The sequence below is a fragment of the Mya arenaria genome, chromosome 11, assembly GCF_026914265.1.
Source record: "Mya arenaria isolate MELC-2E11 chromosome 11, ASM2691426v1".
NCBI lineage: Eukaryota > Metazoa > Mollusca > Bivalvia > Myida > Myidae > Mya > Mya arenaria.
The window spans coordinates 68,640,806-68,668,005 of record NC_069132.1 but is presented as its reverse complement, the minus strand read 5'-3'; the positions used below and the strand labels follow the sequence as shown (position 1 = coordinate 68,668,005).

The 27,200-nt window shown below is 37.4% G+C and overlaps 1 protein-coding gene across 1 annotated transcript; it reads left to right on the top strand.

Annotated features, from left to right (window-relative positions):
• The first annotated feature begins 729 nt into the window (after window positions 1-729).
• Window positions 730-26,905, top strand: LOC128210033 (mitochondrial import inner membrane translocase subunit TIM50-C-like). Its single transcript, XM_052914340.1, has 10 exons — window positions 730-1,194; window positions 1,461-1,492; window positions 3,006-3,027; window positions 4,758-4,816; window positions 5,034-5,153; window positions 7,304-7,411; window positions 10,367-10,465; window positions 13,371-13,527; window positions 15,026-15,129; window positions 25,129-26,905. The coding sequence occupies exons 1-10, from the start codon at window positions 735-737 to the stop codon at window positions 25,213-25,215; spliced, it is 1,248 nt and encodes a 415-aa protein (XP_052770300.1). The 5' UTR covers window positions 730-734; the 3' UTR covers window positions 25,216-26,905.
• Window positions 26,906-27,200: the final 295 nt, after the last annotated feature.

Below are 27,200 nucleotides of genomic sequence, written 5' to 3'. Positions count from 1 at the left end.
TCTAAGCCTAAAATAATTAATTTTCTGATGGATTACTAACTCTTTTCGGCAAAATAAAGCATTCTCTGTTATATGATTAAAGATAATTTTAGCCGAATACATATCTAATATAACTTTTGAATATGTGCAATTATTGTTACAAGAAGTTTGTCCGCATTTCAATTATTTCTTGTTGGTTGTCTTACCCATAAAAGGTGAACGAATCCCTTCTAACAACAAGCTTTTCTACAAGCCTTACCCAACAAGACATCATTACGAAAATCTGATTTTGGGCTACTCAGGGTGTCAGTGAACAGAAACCACTTAATTTCAGCTATTTCGTTCAAATGATTTATGACAAAATGCAAAGGTTTTATGTTGAGTTAGTATCACGGGTCCAAATCAGTTGTTTTGTTTTGTTTAATTGATTATGATTGGTACGGGCGACTCTACGACCTGCCTAATGCATATATGTAATCATAGATATATAAACATACTATTTGAGGTAAAATGTGTGTATAATTTGATTAATACGCGTCTTTGGATTTAGCCCAAGATAAGTATCCAAATAGGAGGTATAGAAATAATCTTAGTCAAAATCCAAAAAGTTTAAAACTCAAATATATGAGTTTTATATACTTTCTATTGCATGAGTTCTAACCTATTGCCTATATTTTCGTTTGTCGGATCAAATTTCGACATCTAATTAATGGTTTACTGTAACCTTTGTCCATTAGGGCAGAGTAAAAAACAAGATGGCCGCGTCCATGAATTCATGTGCCATGAATGTCAAAACACTTTGTCGACTTTTAAGTGACTGTCACAGGATATCACCTAGTGCATATTTTTTAAGAACAAAAACTACAAACTTGGCCTCTTCGCCAATCCATCAAAAATTTAACATTGACAAACTGTTGAATTGTAAAAGGCAATTTTCTTCACAAATATCGAACGCAAATCAGGGTCAGGGTACCGGTAGTATCACGGACTCAATATTGCACAGCCGTTTAAGTAGAGAAGAACAGGATAAAAATGCAGAGGACACTGTAAAGACAAATTCAGAGAATAAAGAAGATCAAAAGGATGGAGATTCTAAATCGGACAAGTCGAAGGGTTTTACAATGTTTGGGAAACATGTGTCGTGGACGGCTTTTGGTTCTGGAATGTTTTTGTCCAGTCTAGTATCTGGCTTTATCCTTCTAATTGGGACATGGGGTAATAAGCTGTTTTAAATAGTGACACTACCTTATACACCTTTTTTTTCAATCTTAATATCATCAAATATTAGCAATTTTCTTATGTAATATCCTGGAACAGCCTCTAGTAATCATAGCCAAAATGTGGTTCAGAGTAAGATGGGCTTCCTGTAGAACAACTGCCCATTTATGGTCAGTGTTGCGGCAGTAAAACATCTAATGAAACAAAATCCAATTTTGAACTTACAATATCCGTTTTTCCATTTATGATTTGTTTTATTCCAGGCCCACCTGAAAGAGACATTGATAATAATCCTGTAAGTATACATTTTTAACAGTAAATTGTTGTTTCTTTGTGTATTAAAATAGTTAAAGGTAGATAATATGTTTGTTTAGAATTACAGCATTTATACATATATATAAAACAGAAAAAATATCACATGGACTTGGGTAATTTAATATTTGGTATGTACAGTACATTCCACACGGAACTACCACTTTTATTGGTTACTCCAAGGGTTTTACAAAACATTGCAGACATCACTAAGTACATAACCCGCTTTCCTCGCTAAAATCCACCAAGTTTTGCCAAGTTGCTCATTTTCCACAGAGGGTTTTGTTGCCGGTAGTATTGGTGATCGTGTCGTTTTATTGACCTCAAAATGAATCTTGTCTTTGCTACTACATTGCTACTGTTGAAATTAAATTTTTCCATTTGCAGTTATTTCTTACATAAAGATCAGTCAGTCATCCTTAGATTTGTTTGTTTTTCCTTGTAAAAATAGAAAGAAAACGTATTTCATGAAAGTACATCTTTATTTCGTTCTGCTATTAATTTACCTTTAAACTCATATTTGTAGTTTTAACAATATAAAGTTTGAATATTTTTCCTGTCATTATTTCTTAGGTTGTGATACATATCATTTGTTTTTTCCACATTCAAAATAATAGTTTCATTGCATTGTTAATTATAACGATATATAAATAAAAAAGTAAATCCTGTTCAGCGGTTTAAAAATCGCTGATTTAAACGGTGAATATATTGTTGTAATACCTTCCCCTTCTTAATGAATATAATTTAGTTTTCAATTGAAATATTTTATGAAAGTCACAGTGTAAGTATGAATATTTTGTTTAAAAAAGATTTATACCTTTACTTCTTAGTAAATAAATGGAAATTATTAGTATATACAGCATTGTATTTAGGGCAGTGTGGAAGTCACATGATATGCAAATTTTGTAGTCACATATTGCACGCTAAATTTAGACTACTTTCAGTTTTGTGGTATGTTCGTTATTGCGAGAAATGCATTTTTTTTTCGAACTGAAGGTTGAACATGTCAAAAATGTTTAAAGAAATTAATTGAATGTACATATTATTACCTATATTACATGCACTGTTGAAACAAAACAATGTCAGAGAGAAAAGTATTCAAAATAAATTAATCACTATTAGATACAGTAGGATATTCTTATCAGTTTCCTTGGAGTTTAGCAGTGTTTCACCTCCGAGTAACGCGGTGATGGTAATTCTTCGGTCCACTGATCAGATTGGAGGGTGAAAGAGTGAAAACGCCATGGAAAGCGGATAGAGTAACATTACATTTCTTGTCTGTGAAGCCAAAAATCCACTGTGTAAAACGAAAAGTGGTAGTTTCACAAGGAGTGTACTGTATGACTGAATATTTTCTATGTTTAGTTTGGTAATGGATCATTTGTTGGTTTTTGTCATGTCCTGATAGGCCTTTTCTACATTGTTCAGTTGATAGGCCTTTCTACGTTGTTCAGTGCTTCTTTTCTTAATTGATTTAAGTTGTCTTTTCATTGTAGATTGAGGATGAATTTTCGCAAGGTGAGTGTAAAAATGAAGTGGTTTCATTATTCGGAATTCCAAGGTTTAATGTTTCAGTATAGAAGTTTATTACAAGATTGTTTTTTGGTTAAGTGCATTAGCTTTATTTTGGATTAGTTTCTTTTAGCTCTACCTGCCAAAGGCCAGAAGAGCTTATGCAATGGTAATGTGTACGTTGTATGTGCGTCCCTGCATGCGTCAGTGCGTCTGTAAACAATTGCTTGTGAACACGATACAGTCTTTAGTTTTGATTGTATCTCGATAAAACTTGTACAGTATTTAGATATCCATCATAGCTTGGTTCCTTTCGAAAACCAGCCAGATCCGCCCATGCATGCCTAAATTATGGGCCTTGAAAAATGCTAGTTTTAGCTAACCTATATTTAGCCAAGTCTGCATGAGCGAATTGTCTATTTTTAGCCAAGTTTACACTTAAAGTCAAGTCTAGGATTAAAGGGAGACAACTTGCTTTTTGGTTCTGCAGTTGATTTTGTGAATTACTCTGCCTTGTTCTTGTTGAAAGGCCAAAGGCCAATTTTTTAGCTCTATTGGCCAAAGTGTCTGTAGTTTGTGTCTGTTTGGTTGGGAATGTTTGTTCAAATTATGCCCCCAGGGTCATTACTGGCCACGCCCAAGGGTTCACAGGCTTGGTATACTTAAATTGGGAAAGTTTGAAAATCTTTTCGTGTGTTCGAGCATCCATCTAAGCACAATTGCGTGTGAATGTTTGTTCAAATTATGCCCCTGGGGTCATTACTGGCCTTCCCCTGGGTCCACAGGTTTGCTATACTTAAATTGCAAATGTTTGGATTTTTTTTTGTCTGAACCAGCTATGCAGACACTTGCTATTTTAAATAAGGCATAATTAAGTGGTCTGCTACCATGGTTGTTCAAATTATGCCCCTAGGGTCAAAACTGACACTGCCCCAGGGGTCACAAGTTTAAGAAATATTTTCAAAATCTTCTTGTTTCAATCCACAAGGCTCATACCTTTGATATATTTTTTGTGGAGCATCATATGATGACTCTCAAGCAAAACAGTTGAAATTATGCCCCTGGGGCCAAAGCTGGCCCCACCCCTTTTGACCTTCTTTTTTATTTTTAAAGCTACAGCAATTAAATGTTGACCATGTGTACAGTTTTTCAAACGAGCATCAATGTTGTCCTCAGATGACCTTGACCTTTTGACCATTTTTTTTTATTTTTAAAGCTACTGAAATAAAATTTTCACCATGAGTACAGTTTTGAAAGCATTTTTTTTTGTCAAATGACCTTTACGTGGCACATATTAAAATAGTTCATGCAACTAATCTGCTTACAACACTTTCTGTCCTCAGATGTTGAATGTGCAACGTTTTCAGGTAACCCAAACAAAAAAACATGAACTATATGTTTGTTGCCTTTTACCCATACATACATGCTCTGGATTGAAAATGACCACAAGAGCCATGCCAGTAGAGCATAGGCCCTCATGGGCCTCTTGTTTTAATAATTAAGTGTATGTTTTAGTATGTAGTTTTAAACTTTATATTGAATGTAACTTTAATACCATTCCATAAAGATGACATAAAGTCTAAAAAGCTTACCTACCCTGCTTTATTTTGAAAAAGATGTTACCTTAATAAAAAAAATATTTTTTGGCCCTGGTTATACATTTATTTGTGAATTTGAACACATAAGTTAGCCATGGCAGAGAAAGCCCCTTTTAAATAGCCATTTTCCCTCAACAGATCCATTGCCTTTAGCCTATATGAGAAGAACATACAGAGAAATATTTGTACAAGTCAAGGTAAGAAGTAGATAAATATGTCTAATTATATGTGCTGTTTTTTCAATTGATGAAATGGAATTAGAAAACAGATTTTATTAATCCACACAGATTAAATATAGATTACAAAAAAGTCAAAATGTCACTCTACTCATGATGTAATTGCGATCACCCTTTACTCTTGTGTTAGGAGATTGGCATATCCCGGTAATAAATCATTCATTGTTTTCCCCTCTAGGTGACTCAGGAGCCATCCCGCCAGAAGTTGTTACCTGAGCCACTCTCGTACCCATACATGCAGCCCCCGTACACCCTTGTACTGGAGATGACAGACATCCTCGTACACCCCGAGTGGACAGTATGTGTAGTTACTGTTATCAAGCTAGAGAAAATGCATCCCCTTTCCCCCTTTTCAAAACATCACCTTCCCCCTGTTTATAAAACCTCCCCTTCTGCCGCTTTTCAAAACCTCCCCTTCTGCCCCTTTTCAAAACCTCCCCTTCTGCCCCTTTTCAAAACCTCCCCTTCTGCCGCTTTTCAAAACCTCCCCTTCTGCCCCTTTTCAAAACCTCCCCTTCTGCCCCTTTTCAAAACCTCCCCTTCTGCCGCTTTTCAAAACCTCCCCTTCTGCCGCTTTTCAAAACCTCCCCTTCTGCCCCTTTTCAAAACCTCCCCTTCTGCCGCTTTTCAAAACCTCCCCTTCTGCCGCTTTTCAAAACCTCCCCTTCTGCCCCTTTTCAAAACCTCCCCTTCTGCTGCTTTTCAAAACCTCAACTTCTGCCCCTTTTCAAAACCTCCCCTTCTGTCCCTTTTCAAAACCTCCCCTTCTGCCGCTTTTCAAAACCTCCACTTCTGCCCCTTTTCAAAACCTCCCTTTCTTCCTGTTATCAAAACTTTCTCTTCCGCTCCTTTTCAACCCAACCCCCCTTTTAAAACCTCCCCTTCTGCCCCTTTTTAAAACCTCCCCAAATTGAATGCTTTTAACAAATGTACATCCCTGTAAACAATGTTTAAGGCATATAATATTGGAGTCCAAAAACAGTTGATTGGTCTGTTGGAAAAATAAAAAGCAGCAAACATCTTTCTCAGTTTAAGGTGACCATTCTGATACTTGGTACACGTAATCTCCATGATACATGTATGTAGTGCAGAGTGTATTTTTTCGCGAGTGTGGTCCTAATAGTTACATCCCCCTTTATTGAATATTACACTTTTGCCTATATTCATTGTGTGTATACCACGTGGTAAATTAGATCATAAACATTATGTCGAAAGGCAACATTTTGCTTTGAATAAAGACATTAATCAAAGATAACAACTATTTCTTTACCATTGTAAATGAAACATAGCGCAGTCTGCACCACTTATGGAGCCTGGCCTATGATCTTTTACAGGAGTTTTGAGGGTTTAGTTTCTTAAAACACTTTATCAAATCTTTTGACAAAACTGCCACCTGATGGAGCATTGTCAAAACATTATTTTGGAAACAAGTTTGTCGAAATGTTTGAGAAAACCTCCTTATCAAACTTGGGCAGTAAAAAGAAGGCGGGACTCCATAAGCGGCATAGATTGACCTTTGTTTCATTTAAAATGCTTCATTTTCATATACAGTATTAGAAGTAATGGAAGATTGAAGTGCCTATAAATTTTTTAAATACATATTTTTGTTCAATTGGGAAGTATTGGAATTTCAGACTCTGCCCTTGATATTTTGTTCTAACATTTCCCTGGATAGGCATTGCCTGTGAATTCAGCCGTGCTGGAAAACTCTAGATGCAAAACAAAACAAAATTAACCTTAAAAGTCGTTATATATTTGCACACTTCTTTTGGTGAAATGTATAAAAGTGTGTTTTTCTATGTCATTATTTCACAAAAAAATGATTTAAGGTATGCTAGAAAAAATATCAATCAAGTGTGTTCGCTTTGGATAGAAAAAATTCAACCTCGGGCACGCTGTGAAACCTGTAAATGAGCAAGCCTTGTTACCTGGCAACACAGATGCCCTCAGATTTTTCTATCGTGACTGGAAACACACGGCAGATATTATTTAATGCTAGTTGATAAAATGGCCACTCTTATGCTCACCTGTATGTCACACTTTATAGATTTTACTTTAAAGTGGCACTCTTTTTCAAAGTCAAATCATACACATGTATTGATAACAAACATCAATTTTGAATGATAAACCTATAACTACTTACTAAATAATGCAAAGCAGCATATATGAAAAATATTAATTACTGATAACAAGAGTGTAATCGTGTATTTAATAGCAGAAAGTACTAAAATATTAAATGATTGGTGAATGCAGAAAGATTTACCACATGGTATACCCTTGTTTATGCTCATTTCTTTCAAATAAAACTCGGTACCATTGTTTTCGACATTATTTCATCCTTTTTAGAATATAAAAACAATATTATTAATTGTTGTAAATCTTATTTGGGAGTAAGAGTGCATTTTTAATACCAGTAGTTGGATTATACTGATTGCAATATTGTTATAGATGGTGAATGGATGGAGATTTAAGAAGCGGCCAGGAATAGACCACTTTCTACGAGCCATTGGTCCACCGCTGTTTGAGGTGGTTATCTTCACCAAAGAGTCTGGAATGGTAATACTTGTTACATGATGAGTCAGCTGAATTATGTCTCCCCCATTCATGGGGAGACATATTGTTTTTGCCCTGTCCGTCAGTCAGTCCGTCAGTCTGTATGTCACACTTCGTTTCCACTCAATAACTATAGAACGCTTAGACCCAGGAACTAAATACTTGGTATGCTAGTTGGTCGTGACTAGTGCATGACCCCTATTGATTTTGAGATTACTAGGTCCAAGGTCAAGGTCGCCATGACCTAGAGGTGAAGAAACGTTTTCCGCTCAATCACTAAAGAACGCTTGCACCCGGGAACTTCATACTTGGTATGCTGGTTAGTCATGGCTAGTAGATGACAACTATTGATTTTGAGATCATAAGGTCAAAGGTCAAGGTCGCCATGACCTTGAGGTGAAGAAACGGCTACTGCTCAGTAACTACAGAATGCTTGCACCCAGGAACTTCATACTTGGTATGCAAGTTGGTCATGTAGATGATCCCTAATGATTTTGTGATCAGTAGGTCAAAGGTCAAGGTCACGATGACCTTAAACTGAAAAATGGTTTCCGATCAATAATTGAATAACGCTTGCGCCCAGGAACTTCATACAATATAAACTTTGTTTACATTTTCCAAGATTAATCAACAACTCTTTTTTCTCTTCATTATTTAATACAGGTGAATAAACCAAACTTCACTGTTGGTTCGTCTCCAGTCCAAAATTACAAATTTCATGTCCATCATTTATGTTTTTTCAGCTACGACCACACAATAGGGGAGACAAGTGCTTTTTTAAAAAAGCAATCTCTAGTTGTTTATATGCTGTACCCGTGGCTTGAAATGTGGTATTTAAAGGGACTGTACACAAGATTGGCACCAAAAAAAAACATTTCTGTAGCAACACTCAGGACAATTATTTAATAAAATGTTTTACTCGTTGATACCATAACTGTAAAGAAGATTACCAAAATTTAAAAAAAAATTGTGGCGAAGGCTGGGTTCGAACCGGTGTCGCCAAAATTGTAGTCCAGCGTCGTATCCATTGAGCTACGAAGGCTTACCCTAAACGGGTGATATAATTAAGCTATACGCCTAACTCGGTAATATTATGTGATAACATCGACTAGCCAATCAGGCATAAGGAATGAATTCTACTAGGTAGACATACCCAGTAATATTTTATAATTGAAAAATACGAAAACACTGCGAACAATAAATAAATTGTAAAATATGTGGTACTTAAGTTACTTAGTTTCAATGCACTGTACACATAGCTACCAAGATTATCTCAGTTTTTGACAATTTTCTTTCTTTTTTTCGCTATTTCATCATACGGAGTACAGTCCCTTTAAAATATATAATTTGTTGATTGAAAAAAAAATCAAATTTTAAAAGTTTTGCATCCTTAAGTCATCAAACGGTTAATGAAGTATTCTGTTCAGAGTACAAAAATCACTATTTGTTATGTATGTATTACTTTGGAAATTTGTAAAACCTTGCTTCAACTGTTCACTTAATGGTGAAGATGAGACACTTAACAAATTACCGTAAATGACTGGGTATTAGACGCACTTTTTTCCCTCAGATTTTGATGCAAAAAAATGCCTGCGTATAATACCCAGTAACAATTTTTTGAACTTTTTTTCTGATGTCAATTTCAAGCCGAGAGTTTGTTTAGATTTATGTAGAAAGGGATGTTACTCGCGTCATATTGATCGAGTATATACGGGTTAAAGCGGCAGTTGAAGATCGGGATACGGTATATCGTAAGACGTTTATAATTTCAACAAAAATATTTTATATTTGGACACCCATAATTATTTCCCAAAATAATTTATTTTGCGTACCTAATTTTCGGACACCCAAAGGACATCAATCATAACTTTCATAGTTACCAAGTTTCACAGACGAAGAATATTGATTTTTATCTTTACACTGCCTGGCTAGATTACCTAACGGTATACACCACTGTGACAATTTAATTAGTTACTACCCATCCTAAACGATTTATTGCCTGTTGAAAAGGAAGTGTGATATATTTATTTGAGGATTAAACAAACAACAAGGGCAATCAAGGGATTAAGAAAACATCGACATGGCATGTTTGTAAAACGATCTGCCAATAAGCTTTCAAACTTGTACCACACTTATAGACTGTATGAAGCAATAATCGTACAGTTATACATTAATCCTGCATAGCAATGTCCATGCTCTCCACGAGATCCTCGTGGGCATAACTGTAAGTTATGTGACGTCACACAGAGTGACTCTTTGATCTGAAGCCGATAGAATGTGTTTATTCAGTTCAGTGCATGTATAAAATGGTGTTTTAATTAACTTCATGAAGGATTTACACTTATAGGCGTAATAAATAAGTTTATGACCATTGAATACTACGGATAAATTAATAAGTGGTAAAAAGCAAACATGAAGAAAAAAGGCAGGTTAAACAAACATGTAAATAAAATGTAAAAATGATAATTTTCTATGTATTCGGAGAGCGAAAAAAATAATTAATTTATGGTGTCCGAACTCTTGTGAATTACGGTATTCAATATTATTTTGAATAATAAATTGAATTAAACAATAATCAAACTTACATATAAAAAAGCAAAGTTGGGCACTGTCAAAATATTTTTTGCTTAACATAACTTTTCATTCTCGACAGTATGGTTTTAAAGATAACCATCGCCATTTTCACGAATTTTTTTTTTTTTGTCACTGTCAACAAACATGGTGGCTGAAAATGCCGGACGATTTTGACATTTTTTCTATGCGTCTTTTAACCAAAAACATAGATTAAAAGTTTTTTTCTCGGATTTTTCACAGATTTTTTTCCCTGCGTCTAATACCCCCTATCGTCTTATACCCAGTCATTTACGGTAAGAAAAAATCATGACTGTTCTTTCATAAACATTTTCATATAAGCCTTATTATTTTCAGTATGTGTAACAACACATATCATTATTTCAGACCGCAGACCCATTAATCACCAAGGTAGATCCAGAAAACTACATCATGTATAGACTCTACAAGGATGCGACACGTTATGAAGATGGCAAACACATTAAGGTTGGTTAAATATGGAGAGATCTTTATTAATATATAACAGTTACTGCATCCACTACGTGAGTTACTAAAATTAATCTTGAGCTCAAAGCACGACTTGTACGGTTTTAACAGGGATGTGATTTGTCTTCGGATTTGCGAATATCTGTGGATCTAATGACTCCAGGAACAAGAACTGATTAAAAAAGGTCACTGGCTGCTTTTAAATGTTACTGTAATTATTGTCACCGTAGTAGGAACACTCCAGTTTGCTTCAAATTTGAAGTCAGGAGAGCACTCAAAAGTGATTCTAAAAAGCCAGTTTTGCTTCGGCAGCAGGGTGCTTCTGGTTGCTTTTAGATGTTACTGTAATTATTGTCACCGTAGTAGGAACACTCCAGTTTGCTTCAAATTTGAAGTCAGGAGAGCACTCGAAAGTGATTCTAAAAAGCCAGTTTTGCTTCGGCAGCAGGGTGCTTCACCCTCATCGACCCTCTATTGCGGTTTCAATCCCATGGCCCAAATAGTCAATCACATCCCTGTTTTAATCACATGGGTAGTGGATGTTGATGTAGTGAAGTAACATGCCTATAATTGAATATTATTGTATTTTATTCCTGTGTTAGTTACTGCATGATAAAAGTTCTACCTATCTGGTACTGTTCTGATATTAGAATTAATGTACAAACAAAAGTTATTTCCAATATAGAACAGGAAATGGCTTAATAATGAACATCAGCTAACACCTTAATTGGCACTGCCAGACATTTTAGCTGAAGTAATCTCAGTATGGAAATTTACAATGATGTTGACATTTAAGTTTGTCCTTTTAGAAGGAATAAATGTCTGGATTATTTTCATAGCCTAGGTTTAATTGACATCAACTCTTGTCATGGAAAATTCTAGTATTGCCTTAGAAGGCCATGATTTATGAAAGCACTATTTAAAGATTTAACAGGACACTTAGTTATGTTACGTAACTATAACTCTGGCTGATATATTGTTGTATTGAGAAGGGTGAGAAGTGGTCAAGCATTTGTTTCTGCTTGTAGTACCATGTTATATCAGGTTGAATGTTTGCTGCAGACCTTTGTAAAAAGTAAAGCTCCACTCTCATAGATTGACCATTTTGACAACTATTTTATTTTTTGTCTTGGAATGAGACCATTTTTTGCTTAATTGTCTTAAAACAAGTGATCTAAGACTGCTGACAAAAGATCATATCACAGTTTTTCATATTTTACATTCGAAAATTAATGTTTTATGGCTAAAAGGGTTACTTAAACACGTTTTCAGCAGTTTTCCAAACAAATGAGATCTGTTCCATTGTGAGTTATCTTACATGACTGAATTGAATGCATTGATGACAAAATCAGCTGATTCTGAGCAAAAAGATAAATAAATAAATGTCAAAACTGGCCATCTGTGAGAGTGCAGCTTTAAATACAAACGACAAGAAAAATTGGAGTGGTTGACATCAATATTCAGGTATATTATCAAAATGGAAGAGCAAGTTTGAAAGGGGTAGAAGCCTGGCCCCAATTTCTCGAAACTTCTTAAGTCCCTTATAACATAATTAAGCTAATCTCACTATTTTTGTTGTTCTATAAAATGTGTTATATTTTCTTCTTCAATTTTTTTTAGAAATTATGTAGGAATAATCTATATGATTATCAGAATAAACCATTTTTCATTTATCAAAATCCATTTTCAGTATGTATTTTGGCTTATTGAAATAAGCGACTTAAGCCTGTTAAGCTTAAGAAGTTTCGAGAAATTGGGGCCAGAGCTATATTTGAACTCAGAGCTTGGATTCTGTGGTTCTTCAGTTTTCATTGTAGTTTCTCCATGATCTCAAGCAAATGTCAGTTGATATACGGGTGCAGGGCCTTCCCCAGAACATTATCTCAGCTGCAAGTATTAGCGATGGTGGGTACAGGATGGGGTGTACCCGCTTCCATGTGTCGATTATTTTATATACATTTTCAATACCAAATGCACTCAAAGAATACTTTGTCAATTAAGACAAGCATATAAAATCATTATTATATTTATTTACTTATTAAAAGATATGAATGAAACTATATGAATAAATATAATGAGAAAAATCAACACAAAAATAAATCAACAAAAATAATTTTTACAATTAATACACAATATTCAAACATTAATCATGAGTGTACGATCTTTAAGCAATACCCCTTGCCTAACCATGGGTGTCGGCCCCAGTAAGTGTTGTTAGGTTGTGGGGCATAGTGCACAGACAGAAGGTCATCCCGATTAGAGCTACCCTGCAGTGCATTCAGTATGGCGATCGTTTGCCTAATGTAAGCAAACTGTTTTGTTTTGTATCCCTGTTGCAATGCTTCATATATACTGCAAGCGGGGAACCAAACTGCAAACGTTCGCCGCAAACATGTTTACTGAAGCATGGCTCTTTATCATGCGCCACTGTACAGCACTTTCAGGGGAGACCTGTTTAACGTCCCTACCAGAAGGCTGTAAGGATTTTTAGTGAGGCAGAGAATCAAACTTGAAATCTCTGAGTTTAGAGTCAATTAACTTAAAAGCTGCACTCAGATTTATCATTTTGACGCCTTTTTAAATTTTTGTCTTTGTGTAAGCAAATTTTTGCATAAATGTCTGGAAACCTGTAATATAAGACTGCTGAAAAAAGGTCAGATCTAAGTCTCATATTAACGTACAAGAATTGATCTTTTATGAAAAAATGAATTTTTCTGCAGTTTACAAAACAATTGAGGTCTGTTCTATTGCGAGTTATCTGATATGACTGATGCCAAAATCAGCTGATTCTGGGACAAATGTTTTTAAAAGTGTCAAAACTGACAATCTGTGAGAGTGCAGCTTTAACACTAGACAACTGATCAGTGATATCATTGATGATGTATATGAACTTTTATTTTACCAGGATCTGAATTGCCTGAACCGTGACCTTTCCAAGGTCATAATCATTGACTGGGATTCCAACGCGGTCAAGTACAACTCGGATAACATGTTCTGTGTGAAACCATGGAAGGGAGAAGACGATGACGTTGTTCTCGGAGAATTGGCTGAATTTCTGAGAGGTTTGTTGTAGGAGTCAAAGATAAACTTATGATATCACTTATGTATTAGTTTAATTCTGAAGAATTTATAATAACGGTAGCGTAACTGTTTTTTGTTTTTTTGTTTTCAAGGACAGTATTCAATAAATAACAATTGTAGGTTATACCCACTGTAGTTATAGAACAGTCTTGCCAATTCTACTTGTAACCGTTCCAATATGGGAGGAAATGTGTAGATGAAAGTTATTTCAAATCAGGTACAGTAACATAAATATCATGTTTAGTTCCATCATAAATCCTCAAAAATCTGTACACAAGATTACTGTTGAACCCTTAAGAATTTTTCTATGTACCATTTTCATTCTGACAGTCAATTTATTAAGTAACTATGATATTGTTGTGCTCAGACAGACTATTCTCAATAGCTTGACTATTCAAAGAATAAGGAGAGCTATACTACTCACTCTAGCCTAGGCGTCAGGGTTAAGGTTAGCACATGTATGTCAATATCTCAGCAAATACTACAGGTATTGCTTTGGAACTGAAGACAAGTGTTCCCAACCGTCCGACGAACTTAATTAATCAAGTGACATAACTCTATCTTGAATATACTGCAAATTATGGGCCTTTATTAATCCTCATAGAAATTCTGGTTAAGGCTTTGGATGTTCGCACACACGAGTCAATATTTCATTAACTTCTTGAAGTATTGCATTGAAACTTGATAAAAGGGTTCCCAACCATCCTTCCAACTTAAGTTATGTTGTTAGATCATTGTTATGCATGTTATACAAAAGATGGCTCTTTTTTTTACCTAGTTCTTCTGGTTTAAAGCAGTGAAAACGTCGAGCAGGCAGTCTCTGTTTTATTTACTCTGTTGTACGCACCTATCAATTGCCATTTTATTTTCCTTTAAAATAACACAACTGTTATATCAGGGATGTGACTGACGTCGCAGTTGAAGGACAGAAACCATTTTGGCGCTGGGTTCTGAGGGCCACTTTAAGCCCCAAATGGGAGTCAAATGGGTTGAATTACCCTGCCTCAAAAGCAAAACTGGCTTTTTAGAAGGTCTCTCTTGACTTCAAATTTGAAGCAAACTGGAGTGTCAATACGACCAAGAAATAAAGTATCAACCAAAAGCAACCAATTAACTTAAACTCCAATTTATTTGATTTTTTTTATCCCTGGAGCCATTAGATCTACCTAATCAAATCCCTGTATTTATAATATAATATACTTTGTACGTTCTTCCATGTCATCAACTGTTATTTAAATTGTTAGGGTCTATTGTGAACATAGCAGGGAATATAGGTCTGTACATTGTTTTGTTGGCAATGCGCCAGTACATCGTAAATTTGGTGAATGTTAAACACTTTTGAGTACTCCAATAGTGAATTAGTGCTCGGGTAATCAGCCGATGGATCGAGTACTCGGGTACTTGTTGCCATCTTTAATATATATATATATATATGCATTAAGATAATGACCCAAATACACATGTTTGTCTGTGTTTTAGCATTGGCAGGGAGCAATGTGGAAGATGTGAGACCAGTGCTGCAGTACTACAGACAGTTTGATGACCCCATCGACCAGTTCCATAAAAACCAGGCAAAACTTAGGGTGGGTATAGCTCTCTGATAAGTGTCTGCTATTCGGTATTTTTCAAAATTCAGTATAAAATGCTTGTTTTCTTTCATGATGAGTCTGTTTTTAGCTCACCTGTCACTTTGTGACATGGTGAGCTTTTGTGATCGCCTTTTGTCCGGCGTCCGGCGTGCGTTGTGTCGTCCGTCAACAATTTACTTAAAAGACATCTCCTCCTTAACCGCTGGGCCAATATTAATAAAACTTCATAGGGGTGTTCCTTGGGTGATCTTCTATTACAGTTGTTCAAAGAATTCAATTCCATTCAGAACTTTGGTTGCCATGGCAAACAAAAGGAAAAACTTTAAAAATCTTCTTCTCCCAAACCACAAGGCTTAGGCCGTTGATATATGGTAGGTAGGATCACCAAATGGTCCTCTACCAAGATTGTTCAAATTATGGCCCTGGGGTCAAAATTGGCCCCGCCCCGGGGGGTCATGGGTTTTCTCTATATGTTTATAGTGAAAACTTCAAAAATCTTCTCCTGAACTTACTTGGCCTAGAGCTTAGATATTTGGCATGATTCATCATCTAGTGGACCTCTACAAAGTTTGTTCAAATTATGGCCCTGGGGTCAAAATTGGCCCCGCCCCGGGGGGTCATGGGTTTTCTTTATATGTTTATAGTGAAAACTTCAAAAATCTTCTCCTCTGAACTTACTTGGCCTAGAGCTTAGATATTTGGCATGATTCATCGTCTAGTGGACCTCTACAAAGTTTGTTCAAATTATGGCCCTGGGGTCAAAATTGGCCCCGCCCCGGGGGGTCATGGGTTTTCTCTATATGTTTATAGTGAAAACCTTAAAAAATCTTCTCCTCTGAACTTACTTGGCCTAGAGCTAAGATATTTGGCATGATTCATCGTCTAGTGGACCTCTACAAAGTTTGTTCAAATTATGGCCCTTGGGTCAAAATTAGCCTCGCCCCGGGGGTCATGGGTTTTCTCTATATGTTTATAGTGAAAACTTCAAAAATCTTCTCCTCTGAACTTACTTGGCCTAGAGCTTAGATATTTAGCATGATTAATCGTCTAGTGGACCTCTACAAAGTATGTTCAAATTATGGCCCTGGGGTCAAAATTGGCCCCGCCCCGGGGGGTCATGGGTATTCTCTTTATGTTTAGAGTTAAAACTTCAAAAATCTTCTCCTCTGAACTTACTTGGACTAGAGCTTAGATATTTGGCATGATTCATCGTCTAGTGGACCTTTACAAAGATTGTTCAAATTATGGCCTTGGGGTCAAAATTGGCCCCGCCCCGGGGGTCATGGGTTTTCTCTATATGTTTATAGTGAAAACTTCAAAAATCTTCTTCTCTGAACTTACTTGGCCTAGAGCTTAGATATTTGGTATGATTCATCGTCTAGTGGACCTCTACCAAGAGTGTTCAAATTATGGCCCTGGGGTCAAAATTGGCCCCGCCCCGGGGGGTCATGGGTTTTCTCTATATGTTTATAGGGAAAACTTCAAAAATCTTCTCCTCTGAACTTACTTGGCCTAGAGCTTAGATATTTGGCATGATTCATCGCAAGTGGACCTCTACAAAGTTTGTTCAAATTATGGCCCTGGGGTCAAAATTGGCCCCGCCCCGGGGGGTCATGGGTTTTCTCTATATGTTTATAGTGAAAACCTTAAAAAATCTTCTCCTCTGAATTTACTTGGCCTAGAGCTAAAATATTTGGCATGATTCATCGTCTAGTAGACCTCTACAAAGTTTGTTCAAATTATGGCCCTTGGGTCAAAATTAGCCCCGCCCCGGGGGGTCATGGGATTTCTCTATATGTTTATAGTGAAAACTTCAAAAATCTTCTCCTCTGAACTTACTTGGCCTAGAGCTTAGATATTTGGCATGATTCATCGTCTAGTGGACCTCTACAAAGTTTGTTCAAATTATGGCCCTGGGGTCAAAATTGGCCCAGCCCCGGGGGGTCATGGGTATTCTCTATATGTTTATAGTGAAAACTTCAAAAATCTTCTCCTCTGAACTTACTTGGCCTAGAGCTTAGATATTTGGCATGATTCATCGTCTAGTGGACCTCTACAAAGTTTGTTCAAATTATGGCCCTGGGGTCAAAATTGGCCCCGCCCCGGGGGGTCATGGGTTTTCTCTATATGTTTATAGTGAAAACCTTAAAAAATCTTCTCCTCTGAACTTACTTGGCCTAGAGCTAAGATATTTGGCATGATTCATCGTCTAGTGGACCTCTACAAAGTTTGTTCAAATTATGGCCCTTGGGTCAAAATTAGCCTCGCCCCGGGGGTCATGGGTTTTCTCTATATGTTTATAGTGAAAACTTCAAAAATCTTCTCCTCTGAACTTACTTGGCCTAGAGCTTAGATATTTAGCATGATTAATCGTCTAGTGGACCTCTACAAAGTATGTTCAAATTATGGCCCTGGGGTCAAAATTGGCCCCGCCCCGGGGGGTCATGGGTATTCTCTTTATGTTTAGAGTTAAAACTTCAAAAATCTTCTCCTCTGAACTTACTTGGACTAGAGCTTAGATATTTGGCATGATTCATCGTCTAGTGGACCTTTACAAAGATTGTTCAAATTATGGCCTTGGGGTCAAAATTGGCCCCGCCCCGGGGGTCATGGGTTTTCTCTATATGTTTATAGTGAAAACTTCAAAAATCTTCTTCTCTGAACTTACTTGGCCTAGAGCTTAGATATTTGGTATGATTCATCGTCTAGTGGACCTCTACCAAGATTGTTCAAATTATGGCCCTGGGGTCAAAATTGGCCCCGCCCCGGGGGGTCATGGGTTTTCTCTATATGTTTATAGGGAAAACTTCAAAAATCTTCTCCTCTGAACTTACTTGGCCTAGAGCTTAGATATTTGGCATGATTCATCGCAAGTGGACCTCTACAAAGTTTGTTCAAATTATGGCCCTGGGGTCAAAATTGGCCCCGCCCCGGGGGGTCATGGGTTTTCTCTATATGTTTATAGTGAAAACCTTAAAAAATCTTCTCCTCTGAATTTACTTGGCCTAGAGCTAAGATATTTGGCATGATTCATCGTCTAGTAGACCTCTACAAAGTTTGTTCAAATTATGGCCCTTGGGTCAAAATTAGCCCCGCCCCGGGGGGTCATGGGATTTCTCTATATGTTTATAGTGAAAACTTCAAAAATCTTCTCCTCTGAACTTACTTGGCCTAGAGCTTAGATATTTGGCATGATTCATCGTCTAGTGGACCTCTACAAAGTTTGTTCAAATTATGGCCCTGGGGTCAAAATTGGCCCCGCCCCGGGGGGTCATGGGTTTTCTCTATATGTTTAGAGTTAAAACCTTAAAAAATCTTCTCCTCTGAACTTACTTGGCCTAGAGCTAAGATATTTGGCATGATTCATCGTCTAGTGGACCTCTACAAAGTTTGTTCAAATTATGGCCCTTGGGTCAAAATTAGCCCCGCCCCGGGGGGTCATGGGTTTTCTCTATATGTTTATAGTGAAAACTTCAAAAATCTTCTCCTCTGAACTTACTTGGCCTAGAGCTTAGATATTTGGCATGATTCATCGTCTAGTGGACCTCTACAAAGTTTGTTCAAATTATGGCCCTGGGGTCAAAATTGGCCCAGCCCCGGGGGGTCATGGGTATACTTGATATGTTTATAGTGAAAACTTCAAAAATCTTCTCCTCTGAACTTACTTGGCCTAGAGCTTAGATATTTGGCATGATTCATCGTCTAGTGGACCTCTACAAAGTTTGTTCAAATTATGGCCCTGGGGTCAAAATTGGCCCCGCCCCGGGGGGTCATGGGTTTTCTCTATATGTTTATAGTGAAAACCTTAAAAAATCTTCTCCTCTGAACTTACTTGGCCTAGAGCTAAGATATTTGGCATGATTCATCGTCTAGTGGACCTCTACAAAGTTTGTTCAAATTATGGCCCTTGGGTCAAAATTAGCCTCGCCCCGGGGGTCATGGGTTTTCTCTATATGTTTATAGTGAAAACTTCAAAAATCTTCTCCTCTGAACTTACTTGGCCTAGAGCTTAGATATTTAGCATGATTAATCGTCTAGTGGACCTCTACAAAGTATGTTCAAATTATGGCCCTGGGGTCAAAATTGGCCCCGCCCCGGGGGGTCATGGGTATTCTCTTTATGTTTAGAGTTAAAACTTCAAAAATCTTCTCCTCTGAACTTACTTGGACTAGAGCTTAGATATTTGGCATGATTCATCGTCTAGTGGACCTTTACAAAGATTGTTCAAATTATGGCCTTGGGGTCAAAATTGGCCCCGCCCCGGGGGTCATGGGTTTTCTCTATATGTTTATAGTGAAAACTTCAAAAATCTTCTTCTCTGAACTTACTTGGCCTAGAGCTTAGATATTTGGTATGATTCATCGTCTAGTGGACCTCTACCAAGATTGTTCAAATTATGGCCCTGGGGTCAAAATTGGCCCCGCCCCGGGGGGTCATGGGTTTTCTCTATATGTTTATAGGGAAAACTTCAAAAATCTTCTCCTCTGAACTTACTTGGCCTAGAGCTTAGATATTTGGCATGATTCATCGCAAGTGGACCTCTACAAAGTTTGTTCAAATTATGGCCCTGGGGTCAAAATTGGCCCCGCCCCGGGGGGTCATGGGTTTTCTCTATATGTTTATAGTGAAAACCTTAAAAAATCTTCTCCTCTGAATTTACTTGGCCTAGAGCTAAGATATTTGGCATGATTCATCGTCTAGTAGACCTCTACAAAGTTTGTTCAAATTATGGCCCTTGGGTCAAAATTAGCCCCGCCCCGGGGGGTCATGGGATTTCTCTATATGTTTATAGTGAAAACTTCAAAAATCTTCTCCTCTGAACTTACTTGGCCTAGAGCTTAGATATTTGGCATGATTCATCGTCTAGTGGACCTCTACAAAGTTTGTTCAAATTATGGCCCTGGGGTCAAAATTGGCCCCGCCCCGGGGGGTCATGGGTTTTCTCTATATGTTTAGAGTTAAAACCTTAAAAAATCTTCTCCTCTGAACTTACTTGGCCTAGAGCTAAGATATTTGGCATGATTCATCGTCTAGTGGACCTCTACAAAGTTTGTTCAAATTATGGCCCTTGGGTCAAAATTAGCCCCGCCCCGGGGGGTCATGGGTTTTCTCTATATGTTTATAGTGAAAACTTCAAAAATCTTCTCCTCTGAACTTACTTGGCCTAGAGCTTAGATATTTGGTATGATTCATCGTCTAGTGGACCTCTACCAAGATTGTTCAAATTATGGCCCTGGGGTCAAAATTGGCCCCGCCCCGGGGGGTCATGGGTTTTCTCTATATGTTTATAGTGAAAACTTCAAAAATCTTCTCCTCTGAACTTACTTGGCCTAGAGCTTAGATATTTGGCATGATTCATCGTCAAGTGAACCTCTACAAAGTTTGTTCAAATTATGGCCCTGGGGTCAAAATTGGCCCCGCCCCGGGGGGTCATGGGTTTTCTCTATATGTTTATAGTGAAAACCTTAAAAAATCTTCTCCTCTGAATTTACTTGGCCTAGAGCTAAGATATTTGGCATGATTCATCGTCTAGTAGACCTCTACAAAGTTTGTTCAAATTATGGCCCTTGGGTCAAAATTAGCCCCGCCCCGGGGGGTCATGGGATTTCTCTATATGTTTATAGTGAAAACTTCAAAAATCTTCTCCTCTGAACTTACTTGGCCTAGAGCTTAGATATTTGGCATGATTCATCGTCTAGTGGACCTCTACAAAGTTTGTTCAAATTATGGCCCTGGGGTCAAAATTGGCCCAGCCCCGGGGGGTCATGGGTATTCTCTATATGTTTAGAGTTAAAACTTCAAAAATCTTCTCCTCTGAACTTACTTGGACTAGAGCTTAGATATTTGGCATGATTCATCGTCTAGTGGACCTTTACAAAGATTGTTCAAATTATGGCCTTGGGGTCAAAATTGGCCCCGCCCCGGGGATCATGGGTTTTCTCTATATGTTTATAGTGAAAACTTCAAAAATCTTCTTCTCTGAACTTACTTGGCCTAGAGCTTAGATATTTGGTATGATTCATCGTCTAGTGGACCTCTACAAAGTTTGTTCAAATTATGGCCCTTGGGTCAAAATTGGCCTCGCCCTGGTGGGTCATGGGTTTTCTCTATATGTTTATAGTGAAAACTTAAAAAATCTTCTCCTCTGAACTTACTTGGACTAGAGCTTAGATATTTGGCATAATTTATCATCTAGTGGACCTTTACAAAGATTGTTCAAATTATGGCCTTGGGGTCAAAATTGGCCCCGCCCCGGGGGTCATGGGTTTTCTCTATATGTTTATAGTGAAAACTTCAAAAATCTTCTCCTTTGAACTTACTTGGACTAGAGCTTAGATATTTGGCATGATTCATCGTCTAGTGGACCTTTACTAAGATTGTTCAAATTTTGGCCTTGGGGTCAAAATTGACCCCGCCCCGGGGGTCATGGGTTTTCTCTATGTTTATAGTGAAAACTTCAAAAATCTTCTTCTCTGAACTTAATTGGCCTAGAGCTTAGATATTTGGTATGATTCATCGTCTAGTGGACCTCTACCAAGATTGTTCAAATTATGTCCCTGGGGTCAAAATTGGCCCCGCCCCGGGGGGTCATGGGTTTTCTCTATATGTTTATAGTGAAAACTTCAAAAATCTTCTCCTCTGAACTTACTTGGCCTAGAGCTTAGATATTTGGCATGATTCATCGTCAAGTGAACCTCTACAAAGTTTGTTCAAATTATGGCCCTGGGGTCAAAATTGGCCCAGCCCCGGGGGGTCATGGGTATTCTCTATATGTTTAGAGTTAAAACTTCAAAAATCTTCTCCTCTGAAATTACTTGGACTAGAGCTTAGATATTTGGCATGATTCATCGTCTAGTGGACCTTTACAAAGATTGTTCAAATTATGGCCTTGGGGTCAAAATTGGCCCCGCCCCGGGGATCATGGGTTTTCTCTATATGTTTATAGTGAAAACTTCAAAAATCTTCTTCTCTGAACTTACTTGGCCTAGAGCTTAGATATTTGGTATGATTCATCGTCTAGTGGACCTCTACAAAGTTTGTTCAAATTATGGCCCTTGGGTCAAAATTGGCCTCGCCCTGGGGGGTCATGGGTTTTCTCTATATGTTTATAGTGAAAACTTAAAAAATCTTCTCCTCTGAACTTACTTGGACTAGAGCTTAGATATTTGGCATAATTTATCATCTAGTGGACCTTTACAAAGATTGTTCAAATTATGGCCTTGGGGTCAAAATTGGCCCCGCCCCGGGGGTCATGGGTTTTCTCTATATGTTTATAGTGAAAACTTCAAAAATCTTCTCCTTTGAACTTACTTGGACTAGAGCTTAGATATTTGGCATGATTCATCGTCTAGTGGACCTTTACAAAGATTGTTCAAATTTTGGCCTTGGGGTCAAAATTGACCCCGCCCCGGGGGTCATGGGTTTTCTCTATGTTTATAGTGAAAACTTCAAAAATCTTCTTCTCTGAACTTAATTGGCCTAGAGCTTAGATATTTGGTATGATTCATCGTCTAGTGGACCTCTACCAAGATTGTTCAAATTATGTCCCTGGGGTCAAAATTGGCCCCGCCCCGGGGGGTCATGGGTTTTCTCTATATGTTTATAGTGAAAACTTCAAAAATCTTCTCCTCTGAACTTACTTGGCCTAGAGCTTAGATATTTGGCATGATTCATCGTCAAGTGAACCTCTACAAAGTTTGTTCAAATTATGGCCCTGGGGTCAAAATTGGCCCAGCCCCGGGGGGTCATGGGTATTCTCTATATGTTTAGAGTTAAAACTTCAAAAATCTTCTCCTCTGAAATTACTTGGACTAGAGCTTAGATATTTGGCATGATTCATCGTCTAGTGGACCTTTACAAAGATTGTTCAAATTATGGCCTTGGGGTCAAAATTGGCCCCGCCCCGGGGATCATGGGTTTTCTCTATATGTTTATAGTGAAAACTTCAAAAATCTTCTTCTCTGAACTTACTTGGCCTAGAGCTTAGATATTTGGTATGATTCATCGTCTAGTGGACCTCTACAAAGTTTGTTCAAATTATGGCCCTTGGGTCAAAATTGGCCTCGCCCTGGGGGGTCATGGGTTTTCTCTATATGTTTATAGTGAAAACTTAAAAAATCTTCTCCTCTGAACTTACTTGGACTAGAGCTTAGATATTTGGCATAATTTATCATCTAGTGGACCTTTACAAAGATTGTTCAAATTATGGCCTTGGGGTCAAAATTGGCCCCGCCCCGGGGGTCATGGGTTTTCTCTATATGTTTATAGTGAAAACTTCAAAAATCTTCTCCTTTGAACTTACTTGGACTAGAGCTTAGATATTTGGCATGATTCATTGTCTAGTGGACCTCTACAAAGTTTGTTCAAATTATGGCCCTGGGGTCAAAATTGGCCACACCCCGGGGCTGATGGGTTTTCTCTATATGTGTTATAGTGAAAACTTAAAAAATCTTCTCCGAACTCACAAAGACAAGTAAAGTCTTAATTTAAACTGGATAACATATTTAGTACACATACCAATTTTCAATATGGGCCACATACAACAACTAAAAACAAATATACATATATAGATACACACGTAAAATCAAGTAGTGACAAGAGCTTAGATATTTTGCATGATATATCATCTAGTTGACTTGTACCAATATTGTTCAATCTTTGGCCCTGGGGTCAAAAAATGGCCCCACCCGGGCAGTCATGGGTTTCCTTATATATGTATATGATGAAAACTTAAGAAATCTTCTTCTCCGAAACCAAAAGGCGAAGGCCTTAGATATTTGGTATGAAGCATCGTTTATCGGACCACTATTAAGCTTGTTCAAACTTTAGCCCTGGGGTCAAAATTGGCCACGCCCCGTGTTCATAGGCTTAGGTTTTCAATATTTGTATATAATGGAAGAATGTGCAATATATGACAGGTGAGCGATTCAGGCCCATTTGGCCCTCTTGTTTTAAAGAAGGAAAAAAGTCAACTTATTGTCAAAGCCTTTGTTGGGTCATTGACATTATTTTGAAAAAACTTAAACCTTGGTCCCAACTTGAAAACTTTTCATGATATTTTAAGGACCTGGTACACATGTTGCTAAGAGACAATGTGCACATGTATGGCGAGGCCCACAATGTGCACATGTATGGCGAGGCCCACAATGTGCACATGTATGGCGAGGCCCACAATGTGCACATGTACGGCGAGGCCCACAATGTGCACATGTACGGCGAGGCCCACAATGTGCACATGTACGGCGAGGCCCACAATGTGCACATGTACGGCGAGGCCCACAATGTGCACATGTACGGTGAGGCCCACAATGTGCACATGTACGGTGAGGCCCACAATGTGCACATGTACGGTGAGGCCCACAATGTGCACATGTACGGCGAGGCCCACAATGTGCACATGTACGGTGAGGCCCACAATGTGCACATGTACGGCGAGGCCCACAATGTGCACATGTATGGTGAGGCCCACAATGTGCACATGTACGGCGAGGCCCACAATGTGCACATGTATGGCGAGGCCCACAATGTGCACATGTATGGTGAGGCCCACAATGTGCACATGTATGGTAAGGCCCACAATGTGCACATGTATGGTGAGGCCCTTAGCTCTGCTGATAACTTGATTGTCAAACAAAACAAAAACAAATGGCAGATATTTTAAGTATTTGGTGTCTTAGAAGGATATTTTGACCTGGTTAGTAAGTTTATATCACTTTAATGGCAATGGAAAAACGCCTATCCGGGGGCCGGATATGTAAGCTACTCTTAGTTTTTTAACATGAATCCATCATGCTCAAACAGTTCCCGATTATTCTTCAGGGTTGACAATTATCAGCTGTTAGATCCCCTGAAATCTAAACGCTGTTACTGTATTTTTTGCCTTGAATGTGTCCATCAAGAACCGTACTGTCCTGGTCAAGGTCACACATTGAAGGTGTAATAACTGTTTCCATGGAAGATATCCCAGACTATTTTATGACTGTTTGATTTCAGGAAGAACAAGACAGACAGAAGCTTGCGGCTTTCGAGCGTGGAAAGAAAAACTTCACTAGTTCATTTGCGTCAAAGTTCAAATTCTAGAATTCTGGAATGCTCTATACAGTTGTGGCCACTAGTTGATGATATGAAGGTCCTTCATGTTACGAAGCTCAGAGAGTGTTCCTTAAAGACTTGAATGTCTTCTAAAGAATTCAGTGAAACCGTTTTCATGGTTGACTACTGTTGCGGTTATTTATGTGTGATAAAATTCTTTCGTGAAAAAGCTTTCTGTCAATTCTGAAATGAAACTTATAATATTTTTAGTTTTTCAGTAGTTATTTTAGTGACAAGTTTGCACAAACTAGTCCTAAAAACAAAAAAAAACTAATTAGTGTGATTGACTGTAAACCACTTTACTAACAATTATTGATTCATTTAAAAACATGTTTTTGACTAGCAAGTCGTGGTTTTGCGATCATGAAATGTATCTTTCCTGCTTGCTAACACTTTTTATCATGGACAGATATTATCATTACATTAATGAATGGTTCAAGTACATACTTACAAAAAATAGTGGTCTACATTATATTGTGTGAACTACCCACTAACTCGGCCAACCACTGTTTATATCTACTGCTTCACCTGATTAAAATCAATAAAATCTCTGCTAATAAACTGAAATAAATATAATGGAAACTTGAGAAATACTGCCTTCTCTTTGGTCAAGATACAGTGTAGACAACTAAGATCAATTTGAAATGGTGTTTGTTAAAATTATGTTGTGAGCTAATTTGTTTAGTTTTATAAACAAGAATGTCCAGGTATTGTCTAAGGCTCGGTGTCATTCCAAGCAGCATGCTGTAATCTTGGCCATAACTAAAAAAACTTTACAACATATTCAAATGAAACTTGGCTCACACATTGCAAGAGAAAATATCGAGGGCACCGAATGGAAAACCAGTTAATGCAGAAATGGTGTTTTCAGGAGAGCCAAAAAATTAAAATCCTGAACCTACACTGTTTTGCACAATGTAGAGGGTTAGTGCAAAACTGATGTTCTTTTACCAATTTTATACAGAAGTGAAACCATCTTGCACTAAGCCTGTAGATTCATTTAACGCCTTTTATCACCTGGCGATTTTTTTTGTTTACTGATGGGCTATCTGAAAGGGTGTTTCCTCGAAAAAAGTGTGAAAATAAGCATATTCAAGAAAGTTAAAAAAAAAACCATTTGCTCCAAAATGCATATACTGATTTAATGCATATACTGGTTTTTCAATTGGTGCCAATGATATGCACACATAAAAGTAAGGCACCAACAACTCTTGATTTAATAGCTGTCATTTTATACCCCTTGCTTAACAGACAGGTACATAGCTGGGGGAATTTTCAATAAGCCACTCCCCATTCACTCGTAAATAAAAGAAGACAAGTTTTTCTGTCCACTCTGTAGTATTCTTTTTGCAGATTTTTTAATCATGCTTAAGTTAATGATTTGTTTTCTAATTCTAATTATGTAACAATTAGATAAACCTGTCTTGTTTTGTATCAAAATATATTTGAACAATTAAATAACAATTAAAATGCACATAATTTTTTAAATGAAACCTTTTTTATGGACTTTATTTTTCCTATATTAGAATTACTCTAGTTATGACAGTCATTAAATGTAAAAAGAATCTTTTTTGTTTGAATTATGTCTGAAACTATACATACATGTACCTTTGCCTCTGATTATAATTATTGTACTATGTACATGTAATACATACTTGAAATAAACTTCCATGGATTACCTACTTACTCAGTTATCTAAAAGATTTGTAGGACCCTTCATGAGTTGCCATTTAAAGGGACTAGACACCAGATGATACAATTGCAAGAAAAAAAAAAAATTGTCAAAAAAATTGTTATCGTGCATTACACATCAAATCTTACTGACCACTGTAACATATTGCTTACATGCATCTTGTGCAGTTATTGCACATTTTGTCCAATTTGTCATTTACTGGGGTTGTCTACTTCATAAAATCCAGTAACTTTAAAAATAGCTTCGATATATGTACTCATCACATGACTTTCACATGCTA

Excerpts from the sequence above, each read along its gene's own strand:
- LOC128210033 (XM_052914340.1), top strand. The coding sequence starts at position 735 with ATGGCCGCGTCCATGAATTCATGTGCCATGAATGTCAAAACACTTTGT. Across the intron at positions 10,466-13,370 it reads AAGATGGCAAACACATTAAG|GATCTGAATTGCCTGAACCG; the intron begins GTTGGTTAAATA and ends TTATTTTACCAG. Across the intron at positions 13,528-15,025 it reads ATTGGCTGAATTTCTGAGAG|CATTGGCAGGGAGCAATGTG; the intron begins GTTTGTTGTAGG and ends TCTGTGTTTTAG.